The sequence below is a fragment of the Aedes aegypti genome, chromosome 2 (assembly GCF_002204515.2).
Source record: "Aedes aegypti strain LVP_AGWG chromosome 2, AaegL5.0 Primary Assembly, whole genome shotgun sequence".
Classification (NCBI taxonomy): domain Eukaryota; kingdom Metazoa; phylum Arthropoda; class Insecta; order Diptera; family Culicidae; genus Aedes; species Aedes aegypti.
In genome coordinates this window covers 461,693,358-461,710,893 of record NC_035108.1, presented here as the reverse complement: position 1 = coordinate 461,710,893, position 17,536 = coordinate 461,693,358, and the positions used below count along the sequence as shown (strand labels likewise).

General features: G+C 41.1%; 1 protein-coding gene across 1 annotated transcript in view; it reads left to right on the top strand.

The window, feature by feature from the left end:
* Positions 1–15,290, top strand: part of LOC5577905 (zinc finger protein ush) — a 402,590-nt gene extending 387,300 nt beyond the window's left edge. Inside the window, exons 2-9 of the mRNA XM_021848196.1 lie at positions 3,563–4,745; positions 4,814–4,990; positions 5,053–5,355; positions 5,418–6,384; positions 6,450–6,664; positions 6,726–7,053; positions 7,113–7,267; positions 13,450–15,290. Of these exons, the coding sequence (XP_021703888.1) occupies positions 3,563–4,745; positions 4,814–4,990; positions 5,053–5,355; positions 5,418–6,384; positions 6,450–6,664; positions 6,726–7,053; positions 7,113–7,267; positions 13,450–13,942 (3,821 nt within the window). The 3' untranslated portion in view covers positions 13,943–15,290. The remainder of the gene's footprint in view (positions 1–3,562; positions 4,746–4,813; positions 4,991–5,052; positions 5,356–5,417; positions 6,385–6,449; positions 6,665–6,725; positions 7,054–7,112; positions 7,268–13,449) is intronic.
* The last annotated feature ends 2,246 nt before the right edge of the window (positions 15,291–17,536 follow it).

Below are 17,536 nucleotides of genomic sequence, written 5' to 3'. Positions count from 1 at the left end.
GGCCGTCTGAAAGCGGACTGACCTCTTCTGAGCGAACATGCTCTAATGTACCTGGGTAACATGACGATCGACCAACGGCAAGGAGTAATGGACTTCTCTTTGGATTCTCTCTGGAAAAGCAACATCACAGGTAACGTCGGATCAGATCCACAAATAAATTTAATCGATAAAGCAGAAAGGAATACAGATAATCTCAGGGAAGTCAAGGAAATTTCCTTTACGAAAAGATCCTGGACCGACCGGGAATCGAACCCAGACACCTTCAACATGACTTTGCTTTGTAGCCGCGGACTCTAACCACTCGGCTAAGGAAGGCCCCAGGCACTCAAGCAGCTCACTGGGTTCCCCTGGATTTATTTCAAGAATTCTTTCTGATATTAGTTTTTTGATAGTAGAATTTTTTGAGAGATGCTCAATTAATATCTCCAGTGAATCAACGTATTCCTGTTTGAACTCGCGTAATGATCTCTCTTGCCTGGATATTTCCGTAATGTATCCAAAAGAACGAAAAAAGTATCTATGATACTCTACAACTTAGATTGATACGTCGAAACACTGCTCTGCCGTTCTACGCATATTTGTCCCGCGGTCCATAAAGTTTACATAGAACATGGGACAAGTAGACGTAGAAGGGCAGTGCTAGTGATAGTCGAAATACGCATATCTTTCAAAAGATAAGCAATGACAGTATAATTAAAAGGTACAAACAACTGAAATCTACAATTGACGGATTTCACGCCAACTCGACACGCGATTGGCAGCACCCCTTCAGAATTCAATAAAACTTTCTGGATGTCAAAAGTATGTAAAACTAAGATACTTTGCATATTTTGTTTTTTTTTTCAAAATCGATCTAGACTAACATTTGGAAAGGGTCAAAGTATTTTTTACTTTCTTTTTATAAACCCGTATAACTCGAAAACGGTAAGACCTACAAAAAAGTGTTGTATGGGGGACTGTCGTGAAATTCCCTGAAGTTTTAGAGAAAAATATTGAAAAAATAAAAACACATTTTCTACACTGAAAAAAAAAATATTCAAAACTTTAAAGTCGATTTAAAAAAAAAACGGCCATTTCAGATTTTGATCATCCTTAAGCAAAAAGTTTCGACTGTCGTGAAATTCCCTGAAGTTTTAGAGAAAAATATTGAAAAAATAAAAACACATTTTCTACACTGAAAAAAAATTATTCAAAACTTTAAAGTCGATTTAAGATCAATTGAATTTAATTAAAAAAAACTGTATAATTCCGTTGTATTTCTTTAAACTACTCCCAATAAAACAAATATAATCTATTTTGTGATTAAAACTCATTTATCATTTGAAAATATGATCATACTAAACTATTTAAAGCGAAATATAAATAAAATAAAAAATTCATTTTGGGCTTAAAAAGTTCGAAGTTAGAAAAACTTTTTTCCCTAAAAAATGCCCAATTTGCAATGTATGGACGACTTTTAGTAAATTTAATTACGAAACTTTTTGCTTAAGGATGATCAAAATCTGATATGGCGGTTTTTTTTTTAAATCGACTTTAAAGTTTTGAATCTTTTTTTTTTCAGTGTAGAAAATGTGTTTTTATTTTTTCAATATTTTTTTCTAAAACTTCAGGAAATTTCACGACAGTCCCCCATACAACACTTTTTTGTAGGTCTTACCGTTTTCGAGTTATACGGGTTTATAAAAAAAGTAAAAATAAACTTTGACCCTTTTCAAATGTTAGTCTAGATCGATTTTGAAAAAACAAAGTATGTAAAGTATCTTAGTTTCACATAGTCTTCACACCCAGGAAGTTTCATTGAATTCTGAAGGGGTGCTGCCAATCCCTTTGTCGAGTTGGCGTAAAATCCGTCATTTGATTCTTTTTTTCAAAGAATTTTTTTTTTGGTTAAAGAATTCGAAACTACGAGGAAGGGTTCAAGTATTTTTATTTTTTTTTCCTTGTCATTTCCATATTTGGAATTATGAAAAAAAAAATCTGGGTTGTGTGAGGTTTTGTCCCTACAACAATTGAGGACAAAATCGAAGCCAACTTCTTGTAATATTGCAATTATTAAAAATATCCGCCATGACACCGAAGTAGTTACTGAAAATATTTAGTAAATAAAAAAAAAATCAGATCTTTCAAGACAAACTCTGCTAAAACTTCTATTAGAAATAACAACAGTTTCTAAACGAATTGTAGACACAATTGGTAAAAATTGGTAATTATTCAAGACATCAGCAAAAAAGCTTATAAAACAGATTTTTAACAATTGTTTGGCAATGGATGAAACAAGAAACAAAGGAAGTTCCTGCAAGTCGTCGTCCTGCGTAATATCTCATCCTAGCCACAGCATCCATCATCATAACTCACACCTAACTCCGCAGGCAATTGCAAAAGAATGTCACATCTCCCTTGCAGGTCAGTTCCCAATAAATACCCGCATAGCAGATTATGTTGTTCTTTATGTGTCCAATCATAAGCATAAATTCCTGAACTCGGTGTTTTACACGCCAGCTTCGAGAAAAAAAAAAACGACGATCCAACTCCTTCAAGTCCCATATGGGACATTGAGTATGGTATGGCAGAAGTGCAGCAGCACACATTTCGTGACAAAGAATCCGCTCGAATCAATCTTTGGGGAGAGAGGACACCGCATTTCCGTAGAAACTGATTGGATTCCTTATTTCTCTTTGCCGGCCAGCAGCACGTGATGGGACCGATGCGATGAACGAAGAAAAGGGGAAAACATGCAGCCAGCGAAATGGTCAATTTTTAATCAACCAAGAATCGCCTGCATTGCAAATCCAGGGATGGTGGTGACTATATGTCCTAAAAGAAGGGACTTTAGAGATCACATGCCGGAAAAAAGAGATAGAACAGGAGCCAAGAAACCAAATTCTTTAGAATAGTATTTAGTATTTACCCAAGGTATTAATTCGAAGATACTTTACAGACTTCCTTAGGAAATTCTACAAGAATTTCGTTCAAAATACCTTCAAGAATCTAACTGTGATTTTTTCTAAGGATAAGTCCATAAATTTCTCCAGTGATAGCACCAAGTTTTTTTTTAGGAATTCCTTTTCTTCCAGCCCACCTGAAATGCATCCAACGGTTCTTCCGTTGAAAATAGAATCTTTTTGGAGACTTGCATTAAAATAGTGACCACGTCTCTAAAAGGAGACCTGAAACCAGCCCTGCAAACTGAACAAGCACACGCGGTTCGCATTCCTTCCTTCGGACGGGGAGGGAAAATGGCAAAAAACGGTTCACCGTGATTTGTTGCTTAAATTGATGAAGACCATGTCCCACCGTTTTCCGCTCGCTCGCCTTGTCCTCGCCTTATGGTGCAAGATTGAGAATGCCTTCCAGGGGAATGCACAACCGTGATGAATGATTCAATTTACATTCACCTCCGAAGCGAAGGAGTTCTTTACAGTGAGAAATAGCTTTTCCCTTCCTCCCAATGAGTCATTAATGAAAATCCATACAAATGGTTCATAAATCATCTTTTCCTTTTTTTCGGCGGCATTGATTACTAATGTCTGATCTTCTCCATGCTTCCGTTTTTTCTTTCCAGGAGACGATGAGGAAGCTGCTGATGAGCAGCAGTCATTACCACAGGAGCAACAAGGAAATTCGTCATCAAGCAGCAGCAGTACCAGTAGCGAAGTAGGCGGCGAAACAGAAATGATCAACTCACGGCCTGCTTCGATTCAAAACGAAACGGAAGAGGAACCAGCAAACGAAGCGAATCCTCCAGAAGAAGCGACACCCTCTCCAGCTCCTTCAACAGCCACACGCAGCAGTAGAACACCGTCTGTGGCATCGCCTCCCCCTCCCCCTCCAACTACAACCATGAGCGAAACAGACTCTGACCGAGGGGTCTCCTCTCCGGAGAAGGTTGAAATCAAAGTAGAACCTGACTTCATTGTAGATGAGAATCAAAGATCTCCAGAGGAAGATCATAACGAAGTGAGTAAATCTCCGGACCTGAGCACTGCTCAGCTTCCCATGCTTAGACTGAATGCCGCCTTGGCCGCCGACCCAGCGACTAATCCGGACGCAAAAGATCTTAAGAATATCACAGCCGCCAACGATAGTCAGTTCGAGAAGAACAATGACTCTGATTACCAAACGGGTGGCGGTCCACCTGGGCAGGCAATCATCCGCAAACCTATTAAACCCGAGAACATAACCATTCCTATCACTGTGGACCTTCCGCCTCGGATACCAATGTACATGTGCAGTCCATGTGGCATACGATTTTCGTCGGCTTCTACCCTAGAAGCTCACCAAACCTACTACTGCTCGCATCGCAAAGACGCCGATGAGAACAACGGAGGCGTAAAAAACGCCCATTCGAATGACCCCAACAGTTCCGAGCCGCCGGCCAAGGCGGCCAAAACCGGCAAGCAATACGCTTGTACCCAGTGTTCGTACAGCGCGGACAAGAAGGTCTCTCTAAACCGTCACATGCGTATGCATCAATCGTCGCCAGCACCGAGTTCAAACGCGTCCAACGGAGACGACACCACCGCTAGTCAACAGCTTCAGCTGCAGTTTCAAGTTCAAGCTGCGGCTGCAGCAGCCGCCGCCGCCGCTGCCCTTCAACAGCAGCAACAACAACACCAACAACAGCAGCAGCAACAACCGCCGCCTCAGGTAGACCGGTACTGTTCCGATTGTGATATCCGGTTCTCCAGTACCAAGACCTATCGGGCGCACAAGCAGCACTACTGCAGTTCACGGCATCGGGAAGGGTAAGTTGCAGTGCATAGATGTCTTAGTTCTCTCTTTTGAATAACTCGCGTTTTCTACAACCCCACAGCCAATCGAACAACAGTACACCGAAGCCGCAGCACAAATCTGGTTCACAGAGTCCTCCAGATGTTCCGAAAACGCCTCCGGTAGCGCCACAGCAACCGTTCCTAGCATTGCCAACCAACCCAATAATTGTGATTCCATACTCGTTAATCCGCGGAGCCAGCGTCATCCCGGCACTATTGTAAGATCTCCCAAAGCTCCCACGAAACTTCATGTTCTGATTCGGTTTTCTTGCACATACAGATCAACCCTCGCACCGGGAATCTCCAATCCGGAATCGGCCTGCTTCATCTTCCAGAACGGAGCCCTGCAGCCAATAGCGGTTTCTGCGGCGGCAGCCGCTGCAGCAGCAGCCAACGCAGCCGCCGCTGCCGCTGTAAATGTACAACAGGCATCGCAGCATCAGCCGCCACCACCCCTAGGTAACATCGGCGGTTCCGGATCTCAGTCACGAGTCCAAACGCCGAACGTTGGCAGCGAAAGCAGTTCCAACAGTAACAGCACCGGAGAGGTGCTCAAGGCGGTCAACAAGCGGGACAATGTTAAGTAAGTTTTCTTCAGCTTCTGGATTTTGAATAATACAAAATTGAATGTTGCTTTTTTCACAGAGAATCTTCGACCCCTCTGGATCTATCGGTGCGAGGTGGTAATATCCGCGAGCGATCGTTATCGCTTTCTTCAGCCATATCAGTCGAACAGCTTCGCATGGACTTTGACAGTCTGATGGAGGGCAAAGAGAATCTCTCGGTCAGTGGTGACTCCATCACGCCAGAGCAGATCGTTTGTGCGCCATCGCTTCCTGGAAGTCCTCCGCTAACGCCATCGCCGAAACGACGGTCCAACAGCCCCCGCGGAGGAGGTGGAAGTGGTGGTGGCTCCGCAAGCGGAGCCGGTTCTCGAAGCGACCGTGACGGCTCCGTATCCATATCTCCACTTACGCTACAGCAGCAGCAGCAGCTGTTGATGCGTCCTCTACTTCCAGCGGACATTGCTCTGCGCCTCTCGGCGGCTGATCCCGCCCTTAATCTCAATCTCAATATCCTTCCGAACTCGCCTCTGCTAACCCAGAAAGGAGTCGAGCTTGCCCTGCGGCTCTCGTCGAGCTCCAACAGCAATTGTGTAGATCCTACTTCGAAGAACCTCTCGCAACCACAGATGTCTCCTCTGTTGAACAGCATTTCACCGAACAACGCCGTTCAGGTTCCGGTCCTCCCGAGCACTCCTCAGATATTCGTCAAACAGGGTGACTCCAAGTGCAAAGAGTGCAATATAGTCTTCTGCAAGTACGAGAACTACTTAGCCCATAAGAAGCACTACTGCTCCGCTCGGAACCTGGATCAGGACGGAGACAACCAAAAAACTAGTCCTCCAATATCTCCGCAAGCGGCAAGTCCTTCCACGCCCAGTGGCGCCGCTTCGGGGATTGGCGGTGGAGCGCGAACCTCCGGCAGTGGTCAACCGGTTGCCTACCAGCAGCTAATATGTGCGGCTTGTGGCATCAAATTCACATCCCTGGACAATTTGAGTGCCCATCAGATGTACTACTGTCCGAAGCGGGTCGATGTGCAAATACCGGTAAGTACAACGTTTTAGGCGATTTCTGGTAGAAGTCGTTAACATCTTCTCTTTTTTTGTCATAGACGGCCATTGTACCGCAAAAGGAACGCTGTTCCAAGTGCAAGAGTATGCATGAACCTGGACAGCCCTGCACGGTGGCCGGTCAGGGAGCTTACAAATGCCCCATCTGCGAGACGATTAGCCCTAACTCGACTGAAGCGCGACGCCACATGGATACTCACGGCGGCGTGAAGGCATTCCGTTGCACAATCTGCCGCTACAAGGGCAACACGCTGCGGTAAGTTTTGAAGGTTATGATTTGTTCACAGCGGTTTACTGAACTTACGCTTCGTTTACAGCGGTATGCGAACGCACATTCGGATGCATTTTGATAAGAAGACGAACGATTTCAATGAGGAAAATTACATTACGTGTATCCTGGAGGAGGACGGTATTGAGATACCGCCGGCAGCGGCTGTAGCATCCGCAGCAGCGGCAGCAGCCGCCGTTGCCGCTGCAGCTGCCACAACAGCCCAACTGATGAATCAAGCCGTTGCAGCGGCACAAGCGGCTAGTCAACAGCAGCTGCCGCCCTCACGGCACTTGGAGAACAATAGTAACAGTCCGTCTGGGCAGCTTCACTATTGTGAACTCTGTCCTTACTATTCCACCTACAAACTGAACGTGGTAAGTAACTCAATATGAGGGATTGATGGATGTGAGATTTACTGTTCAATAACCTTTAGGCAAAACATATCAAACTGATCCATGGTCGAGAGCGACCGTCTAGCAATTCGCCGTTGATCGGCGAAGGAGGTGAATCTTTAATCTTCAACGGAGACAGCGGTAATTCGACTCCACGTCCTCCAGTCAGCAGCACTCCGGGACCCAACGTCAACAGGTATGTTAACTGTGGTCCTTCTAAATAAACGTAGCAAGGGGCAGGGGGCAGTGAGATTTTTGTAAAATTCGTTCAGCTGAAGACATCATTTTGATCTTTATAATGCAGCCTACAGACGCTCAGACGGTTTGACCAACATTGACTCCAGGTTGATGCTCATGTTGGAGCTATGTTTGACCGTGTGTGATGCTGCTTGACGAACCAATTTGACAGTTTGTGAAACCGATTTGACGGTTGGCAAATCGGTCGGTCAAAATCAAACGAGTTTGATTTTACTCAAACCACCGGTGGGCGAAGCCGAATGTTTGACGAACTGATCGTACCGTCTGTAGACATGTTGCACGAACATCTTCGTCAGCATGTCAAATTGAAGCTTAAACGTCCCATGAACTGCCGATGCAGATGGATGGCAAGTCAAAATGCGTGAATTTATACAACGTCGACGACATGAAAAATGGCTCTTGACTTGTTTCTATATATTCCATTGCTGTTTGCCCACAACATTTAACCTATTTCTTTAGCAAATACATCAGCAGTTCTACCGGCGATTCTATCAAAAGTTTAATACAGAATTCCTCCAGGGATTGTACCAAGAATTCCTACAAGGAATCTATCAGGAATTTCTACCAAGAATTCATCCAAGTAATGGGAATCCTTTTAATGTTCTTCCAAGGATTCCATCAGCAGGTTTCCATCAGAAGTTAGTTATTGTAAGGATTACACCAAGAATTCCATCAGAGATTTAACCAGGAACTCCCTCAAAATTTTCTCCAGGAATACCATCAGGGTACTTCTAACTATTCAATCATGAGTTCCACGAAGGATCACATCACGGTTTCCATTGGGAATTTCTCTAGGTATTCCATCGGAAGTTCCTCTAGGGATTCCATTGGAAGTTTCCCTAGAAATTACATCATGAGCTCTTCTGGGGATCAAGAGTTCTTTCAGGGAATCCATCAGGAGTTCCTTCAGAGATTTCAGCTGGAACACCTCCGGGAGTTCCTCTAGCAATTATATGAGAAGTTTTTCCAGGGATTCTCTGAAGTAACTGAGATTCACCTGGGATTCACCAGGGGTTCTATCAAAAGTTCCTTCAGATATTCCACCTGGACTTCCTCCAGATGTTCCTTTATGAGTTCCTCTAAAGATTATGTCAAGAGTCCCTCTAGGAATTCTACCAGGATTTCTTCAAGGCATATCATAAGAAATTCCTCTATGGGTTTTATCAGTAGTTCCATCAGAAATTTTATCAGGATTCTCTCTTCTCTTCCTTCAATAATATCTCTAGGAATTCCTCCAAGGATCCCATCAGGAATTCCTCCAGGGATTGCATTAGGAATTCCTATAGGGATTCTATCAGGAGCATCTTAAGGGCTTCCATCAGAGTCCTTTTGGGGATTTCATCAGGAGTTCCTCCAGGGATTCCACCCAAAGTTCCTTCTAAGATTTCACCAGGAATTTCTCAGGAGATTCATAAGGATTTCCTCTAGAGATTATATTAGGAGTTCCTCGAGGAATATCATCAGGATTTTTTCTAGGGATATCATAAGAAGTTCCTCTAGGGATTCTATCAGGATTTCCATCAGGCATCCCTGAACTTCTCCAGGAATTCCTGTAGGGTTTCCTTCAGGAACTCTTCTAGGGAATTCATCAGAAGTTAATTCCATCAGGAGTTCTTTCAAGAATGTCTTCAGGGATTTATCCGAGGATCTTATAGGGATTTTTCAGGAGTACCTCATAGAGTTCTCCTGAGGATTTCGTCAAGAGTTCTTCCAGGGATTCCATCAAAAGTTACTTCAGAGATTCCACCTGGACTTCCTCCAGAGATTCCATAATGAATTCCTCTAGAGATTATGTCAGGAGTCCCTCTAGGAATTCTATCAGGATTTCTTCAAGGCATATCTTAAAGAATTCCTCTATGGGTTTTATCAGCAGTTCCATCAGGAATCTTATCAGGAATTCCTCCAAAGATTTCCTCTGGAGTATTCATAGGGGTTCCATCAGGAGCTCTTAAAGAGATTTCATCAGAAGTTCCTCCAATGATTCCATCTGCAGTTCCTTCAATAATATCTCTAGGAATTCCTCCAAGGATTCCATCAGAAGGTTTTATAGGGATTCTATAACAAGAACCTTTAGGGTTTCCATCAGAGTTCTTCTGGGGATTTCATCAGGAGTTCCTCCAGGGATTTTATCAATAGCTACCTCTGGAATTCTTACAGAAATTCTATCAGGAGTTCCTCCAGAGAACATAACATGATTTACTCGAGAAATTTTATCAGGATTTTTTCTAGGGATATAAAAAGTTCCTCTAGGGATTCAATCAGGAGATCCATCAGGAAGCTTATCAGGAATTCCTCCAGGGATTCCTTCAAGAGTTCCTCTAGAGATTACATCAGAAGTTTCTTCCGAGATTCCACCTGGATTTCGCCTGGAACATCTCCATTACATCGTAAGTTCTTCTAGGGATTACATTATGAGTTCTTTTGGGGAATACACCAGGCGTTCTTTTACGGATTTTATCAGGAGTTCCTTCAAGGATTTCATAAGAAGTTCTTTTAGATATTCCACCTAGAATTCCTTCAGGAATTCTATCAAAAGTTTCTGTACGAATTTCATCAAGAGCTCCTACAGAGATTCCACCTGGAATTCCTACAGGGTTTTTTTTTTCAGAAGTTTCTTTAGGCATTCCGTCAGAAGTTCCTTCGGAGATTTCACCTGGAAATTCTTTAGAGATCATATCAGGGAGGAAAAAATTCCATCAGGATTTCTTCTTGGGATTTTGAAAGAAGTTCCACCAGGCATATTATAAGCAATCCCTCCAGGGATTTCATCAGGAATTCCTATAAGGATCCCGCCCGGAGTTCCATCGGAGATTTTTTCGGGAGTTCCACTAGGGATTACATCAGAAGTTCATCTATGGATTATTGCAGTAGTTTCTCCAGGGATTACATTAGGAGTCCTAAGGATTTTATCAGGAGTTCCTCCAATGATTTCATCAGATGTACCTTCAAGAATATTATAAGTTTCTGTAGGAATTCCTTTTGGAGTTCCTACAGAGATTCTACCTGGTATTCCTACAGGAATTCTATCAAGAGTTTCTCTGGGGATTCCATAATAAATTACCAGGGATTACGTCAGAAGTTCTTCCGAGGATTCCATCAAAAGTTTCTTTTTGGATTTCATCAGGAGTTTTTCAATAGATTTCATTAGAAGTTTCACAGTGATTTCATCAGAAGTTCTTCCATGGATTCCTTTTGAAATACTTTTAAGATTTCATTACAAAATCCTTCTGGGACTCCATCATGAACAGCTGCTGGGATTTCATCAGCAGTTCTATTAGAAATTCTGTCAGGAATTCTTACAAAGGTTAATACAGGAATTCCTCTAGGGTTATTATGGGTTTCATTAGACTATTTGCTACAGATTCATCCCGAAATTTATGAATGGATTGTACCAGAACTTTCCTTCAAGGGTTTTTTTTTTTTTTTGAGAGAATTCTTCAATGGATTCGTCCAGGAATTCTTCACATGAGTCCTCCCGGAATTAAGCAAGGGATGCCTCCAGAAATTCTTCAAGGAATTAATATCGACTAGGACCGTCAAGGGCTATCAGGAATTCCTCCTGAGATTTTACCAGAAATTTCTTATAAGTATTTTATCACCGGAATCACTCTCGAATATCTTCCGGAATATCTCTAAGGATTCCAACTAAAAATCCTCCAGGGATTTCTCTAAGAATTCCACCAGCGGTTCATCCATAGATTGCATCTGGAATTTGCCCTGTTAATTTTCCATTACTTCCATCAAGAAAATCTGCAAGGATTTCAGCTGAAATTATCATGGGGATTTCACTAAAAATACTTTTAGAAACTTCACCAATATGTTCCGGTGATTGTACCGTGAATTCCAAAACATTCTGGAAAAAATCCTCCAAGAGTTCCACCAAGAAAATCACTAATAATCCCATAAAAAATTCCATCAGTAGTTCCTTCATAGACTTCACCAGTATTTTCTCTAATTATTTCACCATTTTTCAAAGGAATTTTGTCAGGAGTTCTTCCAGGGTTAACACTGGGAATATCAACCAGAGTTTCGCTAGAATTTCCACCAGAAAAATCTATCACAGCTTCGTCAGAAGTTCTACCAGAGAATACTTCAACGGTTTGACTAGGATTTCCCTTCATAGATTTTTTTTAAGTTTATCAGAAATTCCTCCAGGGTTTTAACCAAAAAATTCCACAAGCTCACAAGAGTTTTGTTTTCTGAAAAACCACCAATATTTCCGTGAGATAATCGACCAGGAATTCGACGAAGGATTGAACTAGAACTTTTTCCTTCCTCTACTCTAGGTATTCCATTTGTAAGGCAGCTACAAAATTCAAAATTCCAAAAGATTATTCTTCGCGGAATTCCGCTAATATTTACTCAGAGGATTAAATAAAGCATTTCTCTAAACGTCTTCAGGTTGGACTCTTGAAGAATTTTTGGGAAATTTCTGGAAAATTAATGGAACAATTTACTATGAAATCTTTGAAGGATTCACCACAGAATTCCCTGGAGAAGTTCATTGAGTAATCTCTTTAAGAATTTCTAGAAAAATTCCTGGTGGAATCACAGGAAAAAAAAAACCTTATAGAATCTGTATAGAAATTCTTGAATTTTCGCTGGAGGAATTCCTAAATAAATCTTTGGAGGATATTTTGGATGAATTCTTGAAGGAAGCATTGGATGAATAACTGTTTTTGCATAAATCCCTGTAGAAAAAATAAAGAATCGCAAAAGAAAATCCTTTTGGAATTTCTGAAGCAACTGCTAGTGGAATTTAAGTATGAGTCCTAGAAGAAGCCTTGAAAAAAGTTCTGGAGAAATCCTTGTGGGAATTTTTGGTGATATATTTATTGAGAAGTATCTGAAAGAATTCGTTATGTGATTCCCGAATAATGATAGAATCCTTGCATATAACTTTTAGAGGAATTCCTTAAGGAATCTTTGAAGAATTGTGATATCAATCTATGGAAGAATTATGGGAGCCAGCCTTGGAGTAAACTCTAAAAAAATACTGAAGAAATCACTTGAGGATTTTTTGATCTTTGAAGGAATCAGTGGAGGAAATCCTGAATAATTAGTTGAGGAACCTTTGAAGGAATCTCTGGAAGAAAGCCACCTGAAAGTATGCCTGAAGAATTTTCCCCGGAGGAAGAATTTTTCCAGGGTAAATCGAATTGTTGATAAAATTCCTGATAGAATCCCAGGAAGAATTTCTGGTAGAATCCCTAGTACAACCAATGGTTTCCTGGAAAGACTTCAAAGCAAAGTAGAGGAAACCACTAAAGATTCTGTATAGAATCTTTGAAGAAATTACCATAACCATTATATCGATATTTTAGTCATATCGATGACTGTTCAGAATAATCCCCGACAGAGATCCCTCATAATTTTATAGTTTTGCCGGAATACTTCGTGCAAATTGTAATTGGAATTCCTCATCAATATCTATTTCTTCTGGTACTTAAATTCTGAAAGTTCTGCTCTTCCTCACTACGATTATTTCGGTAGAAATATTCACCCCACGGCCATAGAAATCTAAAATAATAACAATCACATATTCACTTGCCGAGATCATTCAAAACACTTGGTGTTGCTGCAACGAACTTTGACAGTCGGTTAAACGGTTGCCACAACATAAATCGGTTTGACTAACTTGGGGGCGGAGCCAATGTTGGTCAAACCGTCTGAGCGTCTGTGGGCTGCATAACTCTCACGGGGTATTGCTACCAATATTGGTACAAAATTCTTCCAGACATTTCATGTCCCCTTCTGGATTCAATTGGGTTTATTCTACGACTGGCGTGAGGTGAGAAATGTCGGTCTTGTATAGCGAGGTGACAATACTCGACCCGAGTGAAGTGACTCTCCATTTGATTTACACGGCGTGTCACTTTACTCGAGTAGAATAAGCCCAAATATTTGGTTAGGGTACAATTGCTGGTCATTATTATCTCTACCAATGAATTTTTCGAACTTTCCTCAATCTTGAGTTTTCCAAACTGGTAATGGCCCTGTTATTCAGAAAATTCGTGAATACAATTTCAATGTCGTTCACCCTCTGACGGCCATCCTAGCTACACCCATGTCCTTCTCTACATTCGACGAATCAACTAATTCATTCTTATCCAACCACAGTCTCATCAAAACCGAACCCGAGGACGACCGCCCGGAAGAAACGGACGTCGACGTCGATGTAGTGCTCGAAGAACCCGAAGTGACCATCAAAACCGAAATCCAGGACCAGCCGGCGAACCAGCTGATGGGTTCCCCTCCTCCACCTCCCCTTGTTCCAAGTCAGCCCCCGCATAGTCTGAAACTGAAATCCCTCCATCCGATTGGAGCCGCCGGCAGCCTGAAGACATCCCCAAATCATCAAACCAAGACTCCCTCACCGCCTGGCTATATCGGAGAGATCAACCATAGCGGGCCGAACTATTGCGACGCGTGTGACATAACCTTCAACTATGTCAACACCTTCATAGCCCATAAAAAGTTCTACTGCAAGAACAGCCAGCAGGACACCGGATCCGGAGCAACCGGAGGAGCACCGGCAAGCATCCGAGCGGCCTCTGCGGGCTCTCCAAACAACGTAGTCGCCGTATCCAGGGCAACGGAAACCTCAGTCTAGACACAAAGCGCAGCAGGCGTTGCATTCTGTCGGGGCTCGTTTCCAATGCAACGGACTGGAGCCTTACTTTCAATGCGGGAATAGAGGCAATTGTATACGGAGAAACCCAAAATTTGGAAGGAAAAGAATTTACCAATTCATTCATTAAGTATACGGTTTTATCTGATAACTATATCACACAAACGGGAAAACTCCCGTAGTTTATGTGTTGGACTAAGTGTATAAAGCTGCTCGTAGATTTAGCAACGGAATCTTAACATTCTTAAGCCTAACTAAGCTTAAAACATAACTATTAGATGGATTAATGTTAAAAGCTCATACGCTGTACAATGATAAGAAAAAAAATCAAACAAATTAAATCGCTGTTCCAGCAGAGGAGGTAACAATCTGACACTTTGGCCCTCTTCCACCTTATTTTAGATTAATTTTAAATACCTTATTTCCGTTTGGAACACCCTTGTTTTTAATGTTAGGATGCGTTTATTACCAAAGTTATAGCGAGTTGTTTGTTTTTGTCAATTTTAGTTTTATTTTTTTCCTACACAATACGTATAACTTCCAATTTGAATCAAGACTTAAGCGATATTTGCATTTAGTAGAAAGTAGCGTATCATACTGATTAAGTGGGATGTAAATCTGTGTAAAGTAGCGAAGCGGAAACAAAATAGTAAAACATAAGCTCGAATTTAACCTAATCAATTAAAATAGAACTCATAAACAACATACAGATAGATACAGCACAGTCTTTACCAACAAACAGATTTCCGTTTTTTCTCCTATTTCTAGCTTATAGATTCAAATTCGAAATTTGAAAACGATAATAGCGAATCAAAATCAAAGGCCATATTAATATGCATGGATGTAAGTACCACACAAATACCACTACATTAAAAAACGAAAAAACGAAACACTCTCACGCTTACACCCTCGACATGCGGTTTGATTCTGTAATCTCTGTTGAACAAAGCAAAATTCCCAAACATTGAAAAAATAATAATCTGAATAAAAAAATAATGAACATGTCACACCAAATTTATCGGCGACGTTGAAACACACACACATAATCAATGGGGAAGTAAAACGAAAACTTGAACGTATATATTAACAAAGAAAAAACACAAGCATAGAATCAAATGACAATAAATTATTACTTATCAAGCGTAAATAATGTGGAAACTTACAGAAAATCAGATGTGTGTTGCAGCAAACAGATCGCGAAACGGCGAAAAGCACGTGGTCGTGTAGGGAAAATGTGAGCACAAGCGAAGAGTATAGAAGAAACATCTTGAAATTCAAACGATCATTAACGTGCATGATGGTTCAATAATAAACTAACAAATAATGAAAACTGGGTGATATTTTTTTTTTGTGTGGTTTTAGTGGTCGTATCACATCCTTTTCCTTCGAGAAATGGACCAAATGTTTGTAAACTTCGTAAACCCTGGTTGGTGCTTTTTGCCGCCAAGTCCACGCATCAGATTCAAAAATCAGAATAACTCATTAATATCGAGTTTTGCCATGAGTTGCATACAACATTCCAGGTAATCAGAGGTGCATCCACGTTCGGAACCTATGCTTACCTACTACTTTCGCTACCTTCAAGCTGGCATTTTCCTAAACGCAGTTTGTCGTTACGTGTCGCCTTACGTTTCCGAACGCGACCAATTGAAGATCTCATTTACCTGATTTACATTATTCTTTTGCTTCTATGTGCCTGCCTGTAAACGCGCGTGCGTTCCCTGATTGATGCTGGGCTTTCCTTATTATTGTCTACTGCGAGAATCGGATGTTTATGTTTTGTCGAGACGGTGTACCGTCCCTTTAGAAGAGGTAATAAAATGTGAAAGGCAGAGCAATTAGCAAGTTCGGAATTTTGGAATTCTATCGGCTACACTGTCTAGACGCGAGTCGTCTAGAGACTTAAAAATTCTAATTAATCATGCGTTGAAATTAGATTTAATTTTTAACATTCTTGCCCCTGTAAATGTACCTCGTAAATTTACATTATTATGAATTGTTAGAAGTTTTTATTAAAGGGTATATTCCTTTAAAGGGTATTTGGGCTTCTGTATTATTTTCATCTGATCCTACATTTAATGGTGCACTTGCTATAGGTAATACTGATGGTTCTTCGTGGGAATTCTGCGGGAATGGTCTTCTAGTTGCGTGACGATGCGATAGGAAGTTGGTGAATGAATCCCACAGTGATGCAATCAGCTGCCATCCGAATCCATATATGTCATACAGAATTTGTCCATGGATTACCGTGTCGATTAAAATTTCAAGGCACGGAATGTGAGATACGCTCCTAACCCCGTTGATGATAAATTTCCAAACCAGTGAGACCATGATAAAATCTTTTCCCAGTATTTGTTAATAACTCCTACCACGTTTTCTGTTACCAAGGCGTCAAATCGAAATCCTTGATGGTTTGGGTTTTGATTTGTTAAAATTCTGTGTAGAACTGACGATGCAATGCGTCTGTCACCTTGTTCATAAATCATGTTTTTCATTTTCTTGACACTTTCTTCGTCATAAACTCCTGATTTCATAAGATTTGGTAGCGATATGTATGTCCATGTTGTCACGATTTCTGTCGATAATTTTTCCGGTGCAGTTGATTACGTCTCTTTTTGATCTCTCCTTCATCGATTTTTTCCTTCTTGCCCCAGTTTGGAAAACTCATATCAACCGATTTTCGTTTGTAAGTCTGAGTAACACAAAGTATTGAATTTTGAGGTTTTGTTTGGCTCGTTTCTGGGATGTTTTGCATTTCCGAATTATTTTCTTTTTCTTCTTGAACATTTAGAAGAGCTAATTTGAATGCAGGACGTCTTTGCATTATTTTATTGCCTATCTTGACATCTGCTTTACGTACTTGTCCATCTTTATCTGGGTAAACTTTAACAATTAATCCTTTTTTCCATGTACCTGGAGGTACTTTTTGATCATCTTCTATGTATACGACTATGTCTCCAACTTTTAACGGAATGATTTTATCAGTCCATTTACACCTCTTGATAATAGTCGGCAAGTATAACTTTTTCCACTGATCCCAGAAATGCTTTGCATAATGTTGAGCCTTTCGCAACTGTCCTGGTCCGAATGGTTGTAGATTTGGTGAAAATGGAGGTACATATTCTCCTGCCCTTCCGATTAAGAAGTGAAAGGGTGTTAATACTTCCTCTGCAATATTCTCCACTGGAATATATGTTAATGGCCTTGAGTTCAAAAAGAACTCAGCTTGTATGAGTGCAGATCTCAATACGTCCGGTGATGGATGGCTATTCTGATAAGCTTTCAACATTTCATATAGGCAATTCTTTATAATCTGAATTAACCGCTCCCATACTCCTCCAAAATGTGGTGCACCAGGCGGGTTAAACGTCCAATTAATTTCCAAGGATGCTGCAACTCCTTTTCCCATTCGATCATTTATTTCCAGAATTAATTCCTTCAACTTGTTTTCTGCTCCAACAAAATTCGTTCCGTTGTCGCTAAACATGTGAGCAATTTTCCCGCGTCGGTTTTGGAAATTCCGGAAACACATAAAAAATGAATCTGTGTCTAGTTTTTCTGCTAATTCCAGATGTA